The sequence below is a fragment of the Motacilla alba genome, chromosome 2 (assembly GCF_015832195.1).
Source record: "Motacilla alba alba isolate MOTALB_02 chromosome 2, Motacilla_alba_V1.0_pri, whole genome shotgun sequence".
Lineage (NCBI taxonomy): Eukaryota > Metazoa > Chordata > Aves > Passeriformes > Motacillidae > Motacilla > Motacilla alba.
Window position 1 is genome coordinate 110,164,825 of NC_052017.1, and position 16,384 is coordinate 110,181,208.

Genomic DNA, 16,384 nt, shown 5'->3' on the forward strand with positions numbered 1-16,384 from the left:
ATTGGAAAAAAAAAAAAAAAATGGTGGTGGGGGGGACGAAGAACAGTATTTCCACCTGCCTCAAATTTTTATGTACTTTGCTAGTAAAAACACCCAGATTCTAACAATGCCCAACTTTCCCACCTTTTTCATTTTTTCCCCCAAACATAATACACTTGACCTGAACAGTATTTCTTCAAAACACGATGCAATCCCTACAGAACCACAAAGGTTACACCTCAAGTTTATAAATCAGTACATACCTGCAGAACTTTTGCCAGCAGGGTCAGGAGTGCCATTTTGCTCTCGGCAGAGGAACCTTTGGCCCACCAGCCATCCAGTTTCTCCCAGTTTCTTAGTACAGCTGTCACCAGTTTCACTCCCTGCTGCTTGCGCACAGCACGGTCCCTAAAGCTCTGATCTAACATGCCATTCAAAATGCACCCAACCTGGAAGGAAAAGCAACAGGTAAGAATCTTGCACTCCAAATGAAAGGATGATAGAATCACTTCAGTGGTATGGGCAGTCATAAAAAAGCAAATCAATGCTAGATCTAAATCTCAAAAGGATGCAGAGGAAAGGTCTCTGCAGGAAATTAAAAACTCCCTCCAATTTACTCCTGTTTCAGAGTATCATGCAGCAATTAGTTCCGATGCCTTCTGCGTATATATGGAGAAATAAATGATAATCCAGACTAAAGATCAATGCTTGATAATTTTAGCTAGTGTGAAGTTGAGAAATAGCACACATGCTAACTTATTCACATCCATTTTGAAAAGAAAAATAACCCTTGCATAGCATGTGTGAACTAAGTATGTTTGAAATCTCTTTTCTCCAAAAACTAATAGTCACTATCACTTATCAGATGCACTTAAAAGAATTAAAGCATCACAGCATGCTCAGCACAGGAAACACTACATAATCATCACCAGAAACAGCCTATTAAAACATACACATTCTTCTACAGTCTAACTAAACAATTTTTGGTATCACCAAAAATGATGCTGCAAGTCTTTTAAACTACTACTTGGATGCAGCACATCTAAGCATAACATTTTGGATTATAAAAGAGCCAATTATTTTTACAGGATGATTTTACTTTGCTGAGCATCTTTTTAATTAAAAGGAAAAGCAGACTTTTGATCCTCTTGACCCTTTTGTTTGTCAGAAGCACTGAAGGAAGACTTCTCAGTTCTAAGTTTCCTTCACAGCACTGAGTTTTGTAAGTGCTGTAGACAAACAGGAAGAAGTCTGCTGAGCCAAACAAACAGTGCAGAGACTGAATACATGACAAAGTATCTCATATTTATTTCAGCTCAGGAGGGTTGTGTGTCTGTAGGTCTCTCTTTCTAATACTCTGATCTAATTCTACCCTAGTCCTGTGGACTAAATACCCATTAGTAGTTGGAGGTTGTGTTTCAGTTTAGTTTTATCCAAAACAAATCCATGTCACATGCTCTGGGACCATTCTGCAATGAACAGCAAAGCACAGTAAATGGGTCCCTCCTTTGAAAGGACATTTTTGATCTGAAGTACTATGTAAAGACATCCTGAAATACACAGATCTCAGGATAGATAACAGGTAAGCACTTTCCACTCAGTTTGATCTGAAATCATAGAGTAATGTTAGGTTGCCAGAGATCACGATGGTAGCACCAGTAGGCCAAGACAAAAAAAACCCTGAAACTCAAACCAAAAACTTTTAATGCCGTTGAACTTCCACCCAATACACTTTTCCCCCTACTACACACTCCACCTCTAAAGACAATAATAAAATTGTTACTTTTATTGAGTATTTTCTTTTGACTTTGTCCTTTTAAAGAGCAAGCCCAATACCATTTGAGGATTGCTGACAGATGATTCCATAAGACGGGGTATGATCACATCCAAGGTTTTCAGTAGCTGTTGATTGATGGTTTCTGAAAACAGGCTGTAGAAATACTGTCCATGAGAGAAATTAATCAGGTGGTTCTGTGATGCTCCTGAGAGTGGCACAGATATCACTACTGTGTTCAACAGCAGACTTACTAGCTCCTCACACTGAAAATCAATGTATAGAGACAAGAGTTATTTCAAGGACATCACATTTCACTTAGAAATTTCTTAGAAAAGCACATGATTTTTTTTTCAAGCTCCCATCCCAAACTTTTTTCTTTTGTTTATTTTAATGATTTAACTGGACAACCACATCCTACCTGCTCATCAATAGCAAAGGCCAGCTGCAGAAGACTGTCAGCTAATCGCTTCCTGCTGATGTCTAAGCATGGAAGAGAGATCCTTTCACCCCCAGGTGCAATCCCTTTATAGACAACTGAAAGAAGCTTGGAGCCAACTGAGAAATGAGACCCTTCATCCTATGGAAGCAAACAAAGAAGTGAAAATCAATAAAAGCTGAAAAAAGGCTTCCAATCCATCTGTATAGTTAATTAAAACACTTGAACTCCAGATAATTTCCTTATAAAGCAATGCAAATATACCATGACAAGACACCTTTCTAACTCAGGGATGAGGTTCTAAATGCGAAAACCCTATTGTGTACAAAGTTCAGAACAAACTAAAAGTAATTTGACAATGTTCCAAATATTCTGATCCTCCTCCATCTTTCCAGGCTTACTTGACTACAGAAATAAAATGAACAGCTAAGTCAGGATGGATGGCACAAAAATGGTAAACCATGCAGCTCTTTGATTATGAATATGCCACAACTATAGGTCTAGATTTTGTTGATACAGAGAATAGATAGTACACAGAAATTAAATAGTTTGTTACATGTTAGCTTTGCTCAGCCTTGTTACAGCCTCATTCACAAATTCTCAGTCTTTGTGGCTGTTGCACAACCTGTTCCTTCAACTGCCCAAAGTACAGATTTACTACAATCATAAACTTAGTGGAAGGAATATGTCTACATGTAATAGTAATATTATATGTATATATAAATATAATATACAATGTAATTATATATTAGTTATATTATAGTCAACATCCTTACACTTCAGGGGTCTCAATCCTGTTTTCCTGCATCTCAGACCCACTATATTGCTCCCGATCAGTCAGGAAATATTCCTTTTCTAATTTCCCTCATCGCATTGAATGTTCTCTGTGTAAAAGTTGTTAAAAAATGCCTCTTTTACAGGACAGTTAATCCTGATTTTTTGAGCTTTCAGTTTTGCGAAGCACATTTAAAGGAAGTTAGAGAATCTACATTCTGATTTTCAGAGTCTGGAACCAACCACAGAAAGACTAACACAATTATAAAGGTTGTTCAAGCCTCAGTATTGTGCTACTTAGATTTGCAGAATAACCATAAAACATTTATTTTTGATCCCATTCAACACTAGCTCTTTGCTGCTGCTCTCATTTTAAACAATGTCATCTGATCTGTTCTCTGTTTTTATCCTGTTGCTGTAAAGAGCTTTTTCTATGTAAAATGTACAAATGTTTACTCTTATTTTCTGTATTAATAATTACCTGACTATGAAGAACAGAATGAAGCAGGCCAGATTTCTGGAGCTGCTTACAGGCAGACAGGACAGCACCAAACCTAACCTGATCCAAACGTGCCTCTGAATTAAACAGATCAACAGAACAAAGGTCCTCAAGGCTAGAGGGGAAAGAGAAGCAATAATGTTATATTAATGCACCCACGGACAACATTATTTACTTTCCATGGTGAGGATTTGTTCTGGACTCATGCTTACCAGAAAACCCCTACTTACCTCTGCGGTGTGATTCTTTTTTTTATGCACAATTTCAAAGATTCCTGATAGGGAGATTTCATCAGAGCTTTCATGAGTCTTACTGAGATATCTGGGAGGTTTTTCATGACTTGCACATCAGCTGTGTTAAAGCCTATGTGTGATGGATCACACACTGTCATCACTACAAGCTCTATAAAGCTTGCATTTAGCACTTCTTTCTCAAGCAGCTAGAAAGAAAAAAAAACTAAACATAAAAACTTGAAAAATTATTTCAGATTTCTCTATTTAGTTCTTCATAACTTACCATTAATCTTATCTCAAATGAAACCAAACATGCAACGATACCTATTTTTGCTGATTTTCTCTATTGAAATGTCTGACTTTCAATCACTTATGCTAATGCACAGAAATTAGGTATCTGTAAACAGAGACGTAGGATATTTGCTATCCCACCAAACTGCAACTTAGATCTTTTAAACCACATAGGCCTGTTTCAGTCTTGACTATACATCTGCAAGTCCTGATGTACATCTCTGTACACACTATCAGAGATTTGCTGACGAGACACAGTCTCAGACCTAAACCTGGAGGTGTAAATTTCCTAAGAGACTTATAAGTATTATACTTTATATAGTTAGATACGGCTTATATTGCATCAAATAGAGAGACCAATAGAGAAACCTGAATATCTATACTGAATTGAAGAAAAGCAGATTGTGTCAATTCTTTCTGCCTTTTAAGCAGCTACCACCTCCACACATTTAATGCCATCAGGAATTATACAGGAAATACTCACTGCAAGTACTCCATACACAGAACGTGTATATTTAACTACGTGCAAAATTTGTATCGTTTATCCACCACAGATTTCAGAGCCTACCTTCCAGAAATCCTGCTGGCACATTTCCAGGATGACAGTGACAAACTCCAAGATCCGGACTATAATGGTGCACTTGCTGTAGTTGTACTTGTCCCTCTCCTGAGGGCTGAACATGCTGCCTTTGGAACTGCTATCAAAGCACTGCTCTGCTGCGTGGATATCATGCAAAGCAATTGTGTCCAGGAAGAACTGCACAGCTTTCAAGAACAAGGAACTTTCATTTACACCTAGAAAGAATTACACGAAGTTGAAGTGATTATTGTTTCATGCTCAGAAGAAAACAGTCAAACCGAGATGACACGCAGAAAGAGGCACATCTCGCAGCAGTGTTTTCTGAAAGCTCCATGCCAGTTCTAAATATTACCATTCTGGGCAACAGAACAGCAGGACAGCACTGTACTTAGTGATTGCTCCAGAAACTAACCACTACAAGCACTTATTACCAATGATGATGACTTAGGCTTGTGTAATAAAATGGATAAAAATTTTAAATCCCTAGTTTTGAATGACTTTACCTATGCTAGCTGCTTCCAACATATTGTTTTAAATCAAGACAGACCTAACACTGACAGACAGACTTGTACAAGACTATGAATCTGTACTATTGCTGAACAAAAGCATTTTGTTCAAGCTTGCAAGAATGACTGAAATAAAAACCTTTTGGGAGACCCAGTGGCTGCACAAGGTGTTATTATTTTACTTGACCAAAATTCAAACGCAGCTTTTAGACCTGATGTAGCTGATGCATCAGGAAATGAAGAAAGGTAACATGTATGGAACTTGAAGTGAAAAGGTGCCTTCTTTCATTGTTTTCTGATAACTTCCTCCAGATATTAATAAACAGCAAGTTAAAAGCTTTAGAATGATTTCAAGAAAAATATGATAAAAACCTATTGCTTTTCTGTGCAGTGGGAAATCAGCTGTACAGAATAATTTTTGTAGATGAGATAGAGTAAAAGGAGTTGCTGGTAAGTGGATGACTCAGAAACGCAAAGATGTATTTCTAGGGCTGAAAGGAAACATTTTAAGATACATAGTACTTCATAAAAAAACCCCATCCCATTACAACTGTCACTGCAAAACTTTGGGAGTTTGCAAAACCGTCTATTCTACATTTGAGAAAAGAGCTTAAATTCCAAGTCGAGAACTCACTTTGGGTGGGCTTTGTGTAACACACACAAATGAACCTCATGCAACAGTTAATCACTCACCCAGTACTTCATCAGGTTTGATCATCTGCAGCTCAAAGAACGTATTGTAGCAATCCAGTGCTGCTAAGAACATGTCCATCCACTGCATGACAGCCTGTAAACTGAAGGGTTCCTGCATGCCACGGAGAGTTGGCTGAGAAAGGATCCCAGATGGACTTTTGGCATCGGTGCCACCTCCTTCAAATTTGTTAATGAGGAAAGAAACATTTCTGGTTTTTAGAGTATCAGCCAGCCAAGAAGATGCAGACTTGTTTCCTGGCAGAAAAAGAAACAGAAATAGAAACAGAAATATAAATTTTCTAGGAAAAACACATTTCAAACTACCAAGGAACTAGAGGCAAATGAACTAACAACTTTGTGATTTAAACTGGGTCTTCTAGCAGAAAAGGTATTGATTTTGGTTTAGCCTTGGTCACATTGCTAAAATTCCCATATTTCTCTTTCTTCCATAAGGAAGAGGTCAATTTTTAAGACATTCATAGTTCCCCATCAACAAATTTCACTTTTTTTAGCTAGATACACAACAGCAGTTTTGGGCCTGGAAGTAAGTCTGCAATAAAAGCTTCTTCCATGCCCAAAAACATCCCTCAAACACTGAGGTTCTCACAGTATCTCATTTGCAATATAAGCAACAATATAAGCTCTTTTTCTATTTAACAACACTGAGTGAACATATCATACTTGCAACTACTACCTTGCATAGAAAATACAGAGGGAGGGCATGCACAGAATATGGAAAGCAAAGATAACAGTGCACTGTGACTTAAAATACCTGGTAACAAAGGAACAAATTCATAGAAGAGCTCCATGGCTTTATGCCGGCACTCTGTCTGAGGTCTTCCACACTGCACTAAGAGCCACATAGCAATGTCCTGAAGACACACAGACTTAGTAGCTGGGAATCCCCTGCACAAAAATATTAGGGGTTAACAGTCCTCTTGGCATCTACCAAGAAGCAGTAATAGTCTCTCAGTTGAAAAAAATCAAAATGTTCCACGAGCACTATGAATCCCTTTTATCTATCAAGCTACCACCCATCTGCACTACCTGAAAGAGTTCTTCCACCATCATGTCTGGCACTGCTTTCCCTTCTCCTCACTCTACTTGGCATAGTCCTTGTGGAAAACCATTTTAAATGCACAAGCAGTTATCTTCCCTTCTCTTTGTAAACTCACAGAGGAAAAATTGTGATTAAAGTTTAAATAAGCCTGCAGTTTTTCTCCATCCCATAATCATCTTGTCTCATAACTTATCAAATGCCACACCAGTGACCCAAATCTAAACTCCACTTGCCAGTTTCTTTAAGATCACACCATCATTTGAGTAAAAAGGCAGCTAAGGAGGTCTCTAGTCCAACCTCCTGATCAAATCAGGGTCAGCTAGGTGACTCAGAGCTTTATCCATCCTGATACTGAATCCATTTTTGCTCTTTTACCTTTTTTGCTTCCCTTCTTTAACTGGTGATTATCCTGTTGCAGCTTTTCCTGCTTCTGGTGACATTGAACAACAGTAAGAAAGGCTTTGGAGGAGTTTCCTCCAAGTGCTTTGTAGCACCAGTGCTAATGTTATTATATACACTGCTGTGAGGGAAACATGCTCTTCTCTTCTGCCTCTTCTTGCTAAACTAAATCAAGTTCATCACGCTGGAATAAAGAATCATGCTCCTCTCATATTACGTCCAGTGTTTTCCCATCAGGGGTTCAACAGACAACATCAGGACGTCTGTATCAGCAACTGTCATAGGATGAAATCCTCATTCAGAATCCCAAACACTTAATGGAACTACTGGTCATGTTTATTAAAACGCAATATGGAAATAAATGCTAATAGCTGACCGTGGTACCCGCCGTTTTCCTTCCTTGTTCAGAGAAGGTGCTTTATGCTTGATTATGCGCTTCAGGTGATTGAGAGCATCACAGCACTGTTGGGCAGTACCTGTTGGAGAGACAGAATTGACATCTCTAAAAAAATGCCAGTAATTAGGTTAAATGAATTGAGATTGCATTGTAGACATGGTGCAAGAGACTTACACAGATGATAATGTCTACCAGCTCCACTACTCTATGCTTCTACAGTAGATTTTTCAAAGGTGCAGAATGAAATCACAAAACATAAGACAGGCCAGCTTGGCCTGAGCCAAGCCTGAGGCCTTTGGTATAAAACTGCACATTTTACTTTCTGTGACCACGCTTAGAGAAACTGTGAAATTTTCCCTGTGAGTAATTCTTCTGGGGACTTCTACCACGTCCTGAACTGTTCCTCTGAAAGAAATTAAGTTTTGTTACACCAACTTTTGGCTTTCTGTTCTAATTACTATTAATCAATGAAAGAGCATGGAAAAAAAAGAGAGAGAAAAGTAGATTTACTGAAGAATCGTTAGTACTGTGAAAGAGGTCACAGGCGCTTCTCACAACTACATACTGTTGTAAAGAATGACAAGACAATGAGGAAAAGGTATCACAAAAGAGTGGAAATATTCCATAGAATATATCAAAATGACAATTTTTGGAGCATTTATTTGTTATAGAAGAACAGACTGATTCTCATCAAGCTACCTTTTTCTACACCATGTAACTGCAAAACTACAACTCAAATCTGAAGCACCATCAGCATTTTTAGTGTTATTACAAAACTGTAAATCATCATAAATATGAACAGGTTCTTTCTCCTAGGCTCAAAATATGCCACCTTTATACATTGCAAGGACCTGATTCAGAGAGTTCCTAACTAGATATAAATTACTTCCCTACTGATTATGAAAAATAATTCTTCCTTTGTTGCAGAAACAAGCAAATGTACTTTTCTTACAGATTTTCTTTGTTAACCCAAGATTCAACATGGTAACTTTATTCTTCATTCCACAGTTAATTAAACATAGCTCACCTAATGACTTCTCATCTGTATGGGCTAAAGCCAGGCTTTCCAGAAAAACAACCAGTGTTTCAAATACGAACTGCTCCACTAGAGAATTTTCTTCCCTTTAAAAAATAGGAAAACATTTCATGAGAAACATGAGTAGAAGAAGCACTAAATGTAATATCCTAATTAAAACCGCCAAATTAAACACTGTAGAGGTAGACTGCAAAAGATGTTTGCACAAGAAAGTAAATCTAAACCAGTTTAAAAAATAGCAGTGAAATTTGCTGAACATCCTGAAAAGGCATAAAAAACTTCTTATAAACTTGTGACAAAAATTTATTTTCATACATTTCACACAGACAGAAAGCCCAAACAACAAAATTATTATTAAAAATAATCTGAGTAACAGAATGTTTCAGCTATCATATACATTAACAGAACTAGTATCAGTGGATGACTATTTGAGCTGTAACTTCTAATCTCCTTGAACCTATAGGCCAAGTTAGTTACTGCTTCAAGCTCTGCTTGCTCACCTAAATTCTCTGTAGATACTGTTAAAAGCAAGTGCTGCACCCAGCCTCTTGAAAGCACTGGGGTGAAGAGCAAGACTGTACAACCGTTTAAAAAGAGACTTGGTGTTTGCTGGGCTTTCCTCCTGCTGTCTTGGTGTTGTCTGCTTGATAGACCATTTCAAGAATTCTCGTATGCACTGACCACAGAAATCTCTCAAAGTGCTGTCAACTGGATCCACTATGCCACTCTGAAATTACGCAAGGTTATTTTATCTCAAGAATGAGAAAACCTCCTGCCAATGACTCTGCGCAGTATTATAGCAGCTTATCTACATTGCACTATTTGCAAATCAAAAAACTGTACTCACAGTTTACCAGAAATTAACAAAGTTCAAAATTGCTACTGTCCAAGGAAGGGAAGAACTTTCAACCCTCACAGTGCTGGATTACAACTCAAAGATCTGAATTTCTATTCCTGTCTCAGCCATCAATGTAGCAGTCTTGTCTAAGTCACTTCATTTTCTGATGGGTGTGCTTCCTCCAGATAAGAAGCGGTGTGACAACACTGACTTTCATTAAAAAAAAGTACTCCAATCCTCTTGACCTACACTTTGCCTCCAACCACTTCTGTTCAGCACAAAAGCTAGTTTTAAATGCAAAACTTTTGCACCTGGTGAAGGCAAAGATACTTAGAGAAAAATTAAGCACACAACAAAGGCATTCAGGGGGATGAATGGTGAATGTGTTTCAGTTGTTCCTAACTCATACTGATGATAAAGTGTTTCATTTATCTGAAGATGATATACCTGCATTTTGAGAATGCCAAAGAAAGATAAATTAATCATCCAAATCTCAGTTAAGAAACATTAAATGGTTATTAGAAAATAAATAAATAAACCAACCATTTTCTTTCTTTCAAATAGTTAAGGGGCCGTTCTATCTGTTCATGTGTTCCTGGTTGCTTCAGCACTAAAATGATGCTAGTTAAAGTCATATGGCACAGAGAAAAGAGAGGAAAGACTTATGACCTACCAGGATAGCTTCCAGGAATGCCATTGTATCTTGACTCTCAAACTTTTTGTTGTTGGTAAACCAGTGAATGAGTTGCATGACCAAAGGCTCATACAACTGTCTTGCTACCTGAAAACAGCAAACATTAACTACGTTTCTAGGATTAATACATGTGTGCGCTACTTCGCTATTAATATGCAAGAATAAAAACCAGTACTTTGAAAAAGGGTCTATAAAATAAACAACCAATTTCATATTACATTCCCTTATCAAGGACCAAAAAACCCCAGACAATTAAAATAGGTTAGATGCTTTCTATTCAGCTAGTCTCCACGACCTCCAAGCTAACTTTCAGTAACATCCTTTGAGACAAAGAACATTGAAAGCCAGACTGATGTGCCAATACACAATCAGGAAAACAGGGATGTTTGTTTCTTAATCCACATTTAGATCTAAAAATCTACTTTTACCATTAATCTAACTTCCCAGATTTCAACAATTCTACTTGTAAATCAATCTGATTGATTACTGTCATACTATAGCATGAAGAGAAGAAACACTAAACACATTTATGCATATACAAATGCTGCAACTGCAGTGCCTGTGGCTTGGACCAATCCAGACATCATTTACCTATGGTTTGTGTTCAGCCACACGTCAGCAAAAGAGGTTTCACCTAAACTGGTAACACAGCTTTCTGTCTATTTTAACAGAAGGCAAAATCCCTTTAACCTCAAAGTAGATACAGAGGCCAGGGTCCAAGCAGCAGTCTCAAAAGGCACAAAAACCTGTAATTTCTGTGGAGATGAACCCACGTGTCTGTTCTGTTTTGTGCAAAGGAGGAGAAATATCAAGTTCAAATGTTTGAATGAAATGCATCATCTGTAAGTATTAAAGAGGCAGCTACAAATTCTCTCCTAAATGCTTTTCCTATGGTTGTAGCTTTGCACACACTCAATATCAAAACAATCAACTTCACCTCCAATTAACTTCTCAGTGAAAGACAACAGAAATGAAATGTGGTGATAAAGAGGGTTACTGCCACAAACTCCCTGAGTGAACCATGAAACCTGAATCTCTCTTGTACACTTCTCTGAGGTAGTCTGAGCTACACTACATTACAGAAGTATTTGAAATTGAGTACTTGAAAAGGTTTCAACCCCACTCCCAAAATCTGGACGATCCAACCCTAGAACACAATTTCAGCCTATAAAATACTCTTCATTTTGGGAAAAAAAAACCCCAACATGTTAGGGAAATGGCTAAATAAAACTATTAATTAATTCCCACATTTAAAGGTATTTGAACAAGCTAAAATTTGTATAAATAAATGTGCTTACCTGGTCTATGTCACAAGCAAGACGAAGCAGTACTGGAAATACTCGCTTATGTAAATGGTACATAGGTGGGGGACCATGACATCCTTCTGGCATCTGAGAGGCTTTCCCCAGCATGTATGTGACTATGCCATGTAGCAGCTCACATGCTGCAACCTGAAATTTAAAAATCCCTTTGGTTATGCATCCATTACTTTCAGAGAGAAGACAAAATTGTGGGCAGGAGAGAATGAGTCACATGAAAGGGGGTACTTGGGAAATCACACCTCTGGTAAATCACCATTCCAGGAACAGATCATGACCATGGAAGTAATTTACAGACATATTAACTGGTGTTTTTCCTAATGCTTTAGTCTCTGTTATGGGCAGTAACGGATCAGCTGGAAAAAGTTCATCATCAGAAAAGTCACCCCTAGTGTTTTCAAGGATACTTCCAGTCTGGACTCCTTGGGTATCAACATCCCAATCCAGCACAGCACCAAAATATTTGCTTAAGTGTTCTGCTGGACTGAGCCCACAAGTTCACAGGCTGGGCATGAGAAGGAGGCCAAACAACACTAGTTTAAAAAGATCCACTAGTTTAAAATATTCATTTTTATGTTAAATCAAGCACAATGCTGTCTGACAGAGCTTACACAACTTCTGCTCTTTAGCTTCTAAACACTTAGAATAGTGTCATCATGAAAAGGCACCAAAGAAGCACACTGCTACCTATGAATTAATTAAAACAGGTCTGTAGTAACAAGGAAGACATTATTTTATGCAATTTTATCAGCTAGCATAAAATAAGATGTAGAAAAAAAACCAATACTTTTGTTTGCCTGTCACTTGCAGTAAGAGCCAGTTCAGTCACATGAGGCAAAAATAAGTCCAAGTAGATGACAGGCTTCATATCTGCAAATGGTACAGCAAAGCTCAGGCGCTTCTCAGTGTCCCAGGATACACATTTCTTCATCATCTCTTCTGCAGAGGTAGCTGATGCATTTGAAAGATGAAAACAAGCTTAATACAATACACATAAAGCAAGTATTTACTTAGTTCAGTCAAAAAAATCTGTAACCTTTCAACTTCAGTCAGATGGCCATGCAATATTAATGCTTTATAAACTATTAAAAAAAAAACATAGCCAACGTTTCAGGTGAGAGTTACAGCAGTCTCCAGTAGCACTACAGGTTAAGTTTGGAGACAAATAAATCCAGAAGACATCGAATTACACTTGATTTAAAATACTTCTGTAAGACATCCAATATAATTGACTTGTCTTCCAATGTTACAGAAAGCTCTTGAAGGTCAATAAGACAAGAAGATCCAACATACTGACTCCTGCAATTGCACAGAAAATGTCTACATTTACAGCCATTTATAGCTATCTCCTCCAAGGAAAACTGGCATACTTACTCCCTTCTCTCCCTATATTCCCATAATTGAAAATCTGGTTCACAAAAATCTGACCACATTTTGTATTTAATTTCCAGAGAATAAGGCTACTTTCCCTCAGTATTTTCAAGTAACAGTGAAGTACTTGGCAGAAAGAAAACTGATTGTAAATGCAGAAAAACAAACATAAGCATGCAAAGAAAGGAAGAAATGCATACTACCACATTAATTTTTAAATTAACTAAATTTTGTGCTGAATTCATCTATTGAATCTCGTGGTCAGGTACCTACACTATTGTTTTCTATTTTATTAGACTGTATGTTATTTAATATTTAAATCATAAAGCTTGTTCATGGACTGGACAGAGAAAGGGAGAAAATGCTGTCTTTTTTTGAGGAGCACCCAAATGGAACTCTAGTACCCACACATACTAAAGGCATGATGTACCTTAAACTCACAAGTGAAAAAGTAAGCTTGCTGAGATTTACACAATTCATTACTGAGAACTGTAGAAGAGCTAGAAATAAGTACTAAGGAGCTACAAACCGGGGCAAAGTTTTAAAATGGCTTTGCAGCCAGACGGTGAAGGGTGGAATAAAGAAAACCATATACTCAGATGTACAGTTTTTTTGCTTTCAGCTGTAGTTTCCTAAACACTTTCCCTACTCCATATTAAGCTGGTGAATACTTTTGCTCTACTAAACTCCAGAACTGAATAAAAGTAATTTTGTTTAAACGAAAGCAACAAAAAACCAGGTATATGAAAGTGATGTTGAGGCTTTAATGAAATCTACTTTCAAGAGAGACAGCAGAGGCATATAAATATTTTTGACATGATACTCACCTGTAATTAAGTTGTGGTTAATCTGCCCTCCCAAAGATCCAAGAAGGCGTGCCACTCTAGTCCTTACTGCTTCCAAGGAGGGACTATTATCCTAAATAATTCAACAGAGTAATATTAGTGAAAGAACAGTTACTGCTATAGAGAAGTACTTTGGTTTACAGAGTAAATGACGATCTTATGGCCCTTATTAAATACAGATGAAGAAGGTAAAATGGAACCATGAGGAGAAGAATCGCATCAAACAAGAGAAGAGCTTTGGTTTAGTAAACAAAAGAGGCCAAGACTGGAAAGCATTTTCATTCCATTTTGTGAGCTTTCAATTATCATTTCTCAAGTAAAATTTTATTATCACAGATAACACACACCTACAGAATGACATAACAGTGCAGAAACAAATCTGAAGCAATAATTGCTCTTTTCATTTGCTTAAATTCCAGAACTTAAAGTTTAGATCTTGTACCTATATGGAATCACAGGACCATTTAGATTGGAAAGACTTCTAAAGTCATCAAGTCCAACCATTAATCCAGCACTGCCAAACTCATCACTAAACCATGTCCTCAAGTGCCACACTCACATGTGTTTGAACACTTCAAGGATGGTGATTCTACCACTTACCTGTATAGCCTGCTTCAATGCTAGACAACCTCTTTCATGAAGATATTTTTCCAAATATTCAATCTAAACCTCCTCTAGCACAACCTGAGGCCACTTGCTCTTGTCCTGTCACTTGTTACCTGGGAGACTGCCCCCCTTTGGCCACAAGCTCCTTTCTGATAGTTGTAAAGAGCAGTAAGATCTCCCCTGGGCCTCCTTTCTCCAGACTCAACAGTGCCTCTCTCAGGCAACTCATTTTCAGGAGCAGCCTATACAGGATACAAAATTAACTAATTTTGTTTCACAGAATCACAGAATGACCAAGGTTGGAAAGGGCTGCTGCAGGTCATCTGGTCTAAACTCCCTTCTCAAGCAGGGTCATCCTAGAGCACAGGCACAGCATTGCATCCAGACAGTTCTGGAATATCTCCAGTGAGAGAGATTCCATAATTTCTCTGAGAAATCTGTCCCTGTGCTCGGTCACTGCACAATAAAGAAGTTCTTCCTCATATTAGATGGAAATTCCTGAGCATCAGTTTCTGCCCATTGCCTCTTGTCTTATTGCTTGGCACCACTGAGAAGAGCCTGGCCCCATCCTCCTGACACCTTCCCTTAAGATACTGACAGATATTGATGAGGTCTCCTCTCAGTCTTCACTTCTCCAGGCTAAACAGGCTGTGATCCCTTAGCCTTTCCTCATAAGAGATCCTTCAGTCCTCTAATCATCTTTGTAGCTCTCAAGTGGACTCACTCCAGGAGTATCACATTTAAAGACAACCAGGTTGGAAAGAGTTCTGTATATTGGAGTAATGTCACATCTAAAAAGAGGTTTATTCCAACTTAGTTTGTGTAGTGGAATATACAAATAAAACTACACTTACATTTGAGAGGCCACTGGACAAAGTAACACATATGTTGGTCTCTAAACACTGTAAGCCTATCCACAAGACAATTAAAAATCCCCCAAATGCTTCAACATTTACAAAACCGTATTGCCTACTGCAAAGCTGCTAAGCTGGGACCTGATTTTGGGTGTTGGGAGTCAAATTTTTGTTGCCATAATGTATCAGTCTAGCAGTGATACTGACTTACAGGATTTCTTCAGTCCCCCTTCTCCACTGAATTCCCATCCTCACCCTAGAATATGACATCCTTCCAGCTGAGCTGATGTAAGAGCTTGTTGAGCCACACTGCAGAATGGAATTCATTAAACTCATCTAAGGTAGAATTAGTCCTCATTAGGGAAAAAAAAAAAGTATGCGTGCAAGAAAGGAAAAGAAGCAATAGGAAGAAAGGATTAATATTTAACTCTTAAAAAGACAAAGGACTCTTACCACTGAAAATGTCTTTGCTTTTCTTATACGCTGTATCACAACTTTATTACGTCCTTTCTGGGCTGCTTGAGAAAGTTTCCTTACTTCCCAGTTATTCTGGGATTCAACTGATGAACAAAAAAAACTGCATATCAATACCAGTTTATTGTACCAGCATCTCATGCACCCACTCATAGTTTCATTCAAAAAAAACACCCACTCTTGTTTTGCCCGTTTTTATTTTAAAAATGTGACAATTATTCTTTCATTTAAAATCTTTATTAAGGAAAATAGGTATCTTAGTAAAATTAAGCCAATTCAAGCAAAAAAGGACATATCACACAGAAGTAATAAATAAAATGACAATGATTACTGATTGTTCAGCAGAAGCAAGTAAATCCTAGTTTAAGAAAAAAGTGCATTTTGGGGTGTAACGGAAGTTTTGTTGTTCCAAAGACAGAATGTGCACAATATAAATAAAATGTATGGCATTTTCACATCTTCATAAAAAAATTATTTTCCTCTTCCTTAGGACTAGAAATTTTTTGCATGTATGTACCTGTAGATGTAGAGCTTTTCAAATAACCATCAAGAAGAGGCAGGACATCCTTGTAATAGGGTTGCATCATATGTCTGGGGATGTGAGCTGACCAGTCTTCCAAAGCATCCAGGCCCAGATCAGCCATTGGGGTACAGCTAAGGCCCAGCTTAAATGCATTCTAAATGTCAAATACAAAACCATCAGCCTTTCACATTTATTCACTA

General features: G+C 37.8%; 1 protein-coding gene across 2 annotated transcripts in view; it reads right to left on the minus strand.

Annotated features, from left to right (window-relative positions):
• PRKDC (protein kinase, DNA-activated, catalytic subunit) overlaps positions 1-16,384 on the minus strand; it is an 82,021-nt gene that overhangs the window by 48,921 nt on the left and 16,716 nt on the right. For both annotated transcript variants that reach the window (XM_038160717.1, XM_038160726.1), the window contains 17 exons: positions 16,179-16,338; positions 15,641-15,747; positions 13,710-13,800; positions 12,299-12,462; positions 11,491-11,643; positions 10,172-10,279; positions 9,161-9,387; positions 8,652-8,746; positions 7,604-7,703; positions 6,541-6,674; positions 5,769-6,023; positions 4,558-4,784; positions 3,696-3,904; positions 3,448-3,580; positions 2,175-2,333; positions 1,816-2,019; positions 243-428 (listed from right to left, as the gene is read on the minus strand). In XM_038160717.1, coding sequence (XP_038016645.1) covers positions 243-428; positions 1,816-2,019; positions 2,175-2,333; positions 3,448-3,580; positions 3,696-3,904; positions 4,558-4,784; positions 5,769-6,023; positions 6,541-6,674; positions 7,604-7,703; positions 8,652-8,746; positions 9,161-9,387; positions 10,172-10,279; positions 11,491-11,643; positions 12,299-12,462; positions 13,710-13,800; positions 15,641-15,747; positions 16,179-16,338 — 2,712 coding nt within the window. The remainder of the gene's footprint in view (positions 1-242; positions 429-1,815; positions 2,020-2,174; positions 2,334-3,447; positions 3,581-3,695; positions 3,905-4,557; positions 4,785-5,768; positions 6,024-6,540; positions 6,675-7,603; positions 7,704-8,651; positions 8,747-9,160; positions 9,388-10,171; positions 10,280-11,490; positions 11,644-12,298; positions 12,463-13,709; positions 13,801-15,640; positions 15,748-16,178; positions 16,339-16,384) is intronic.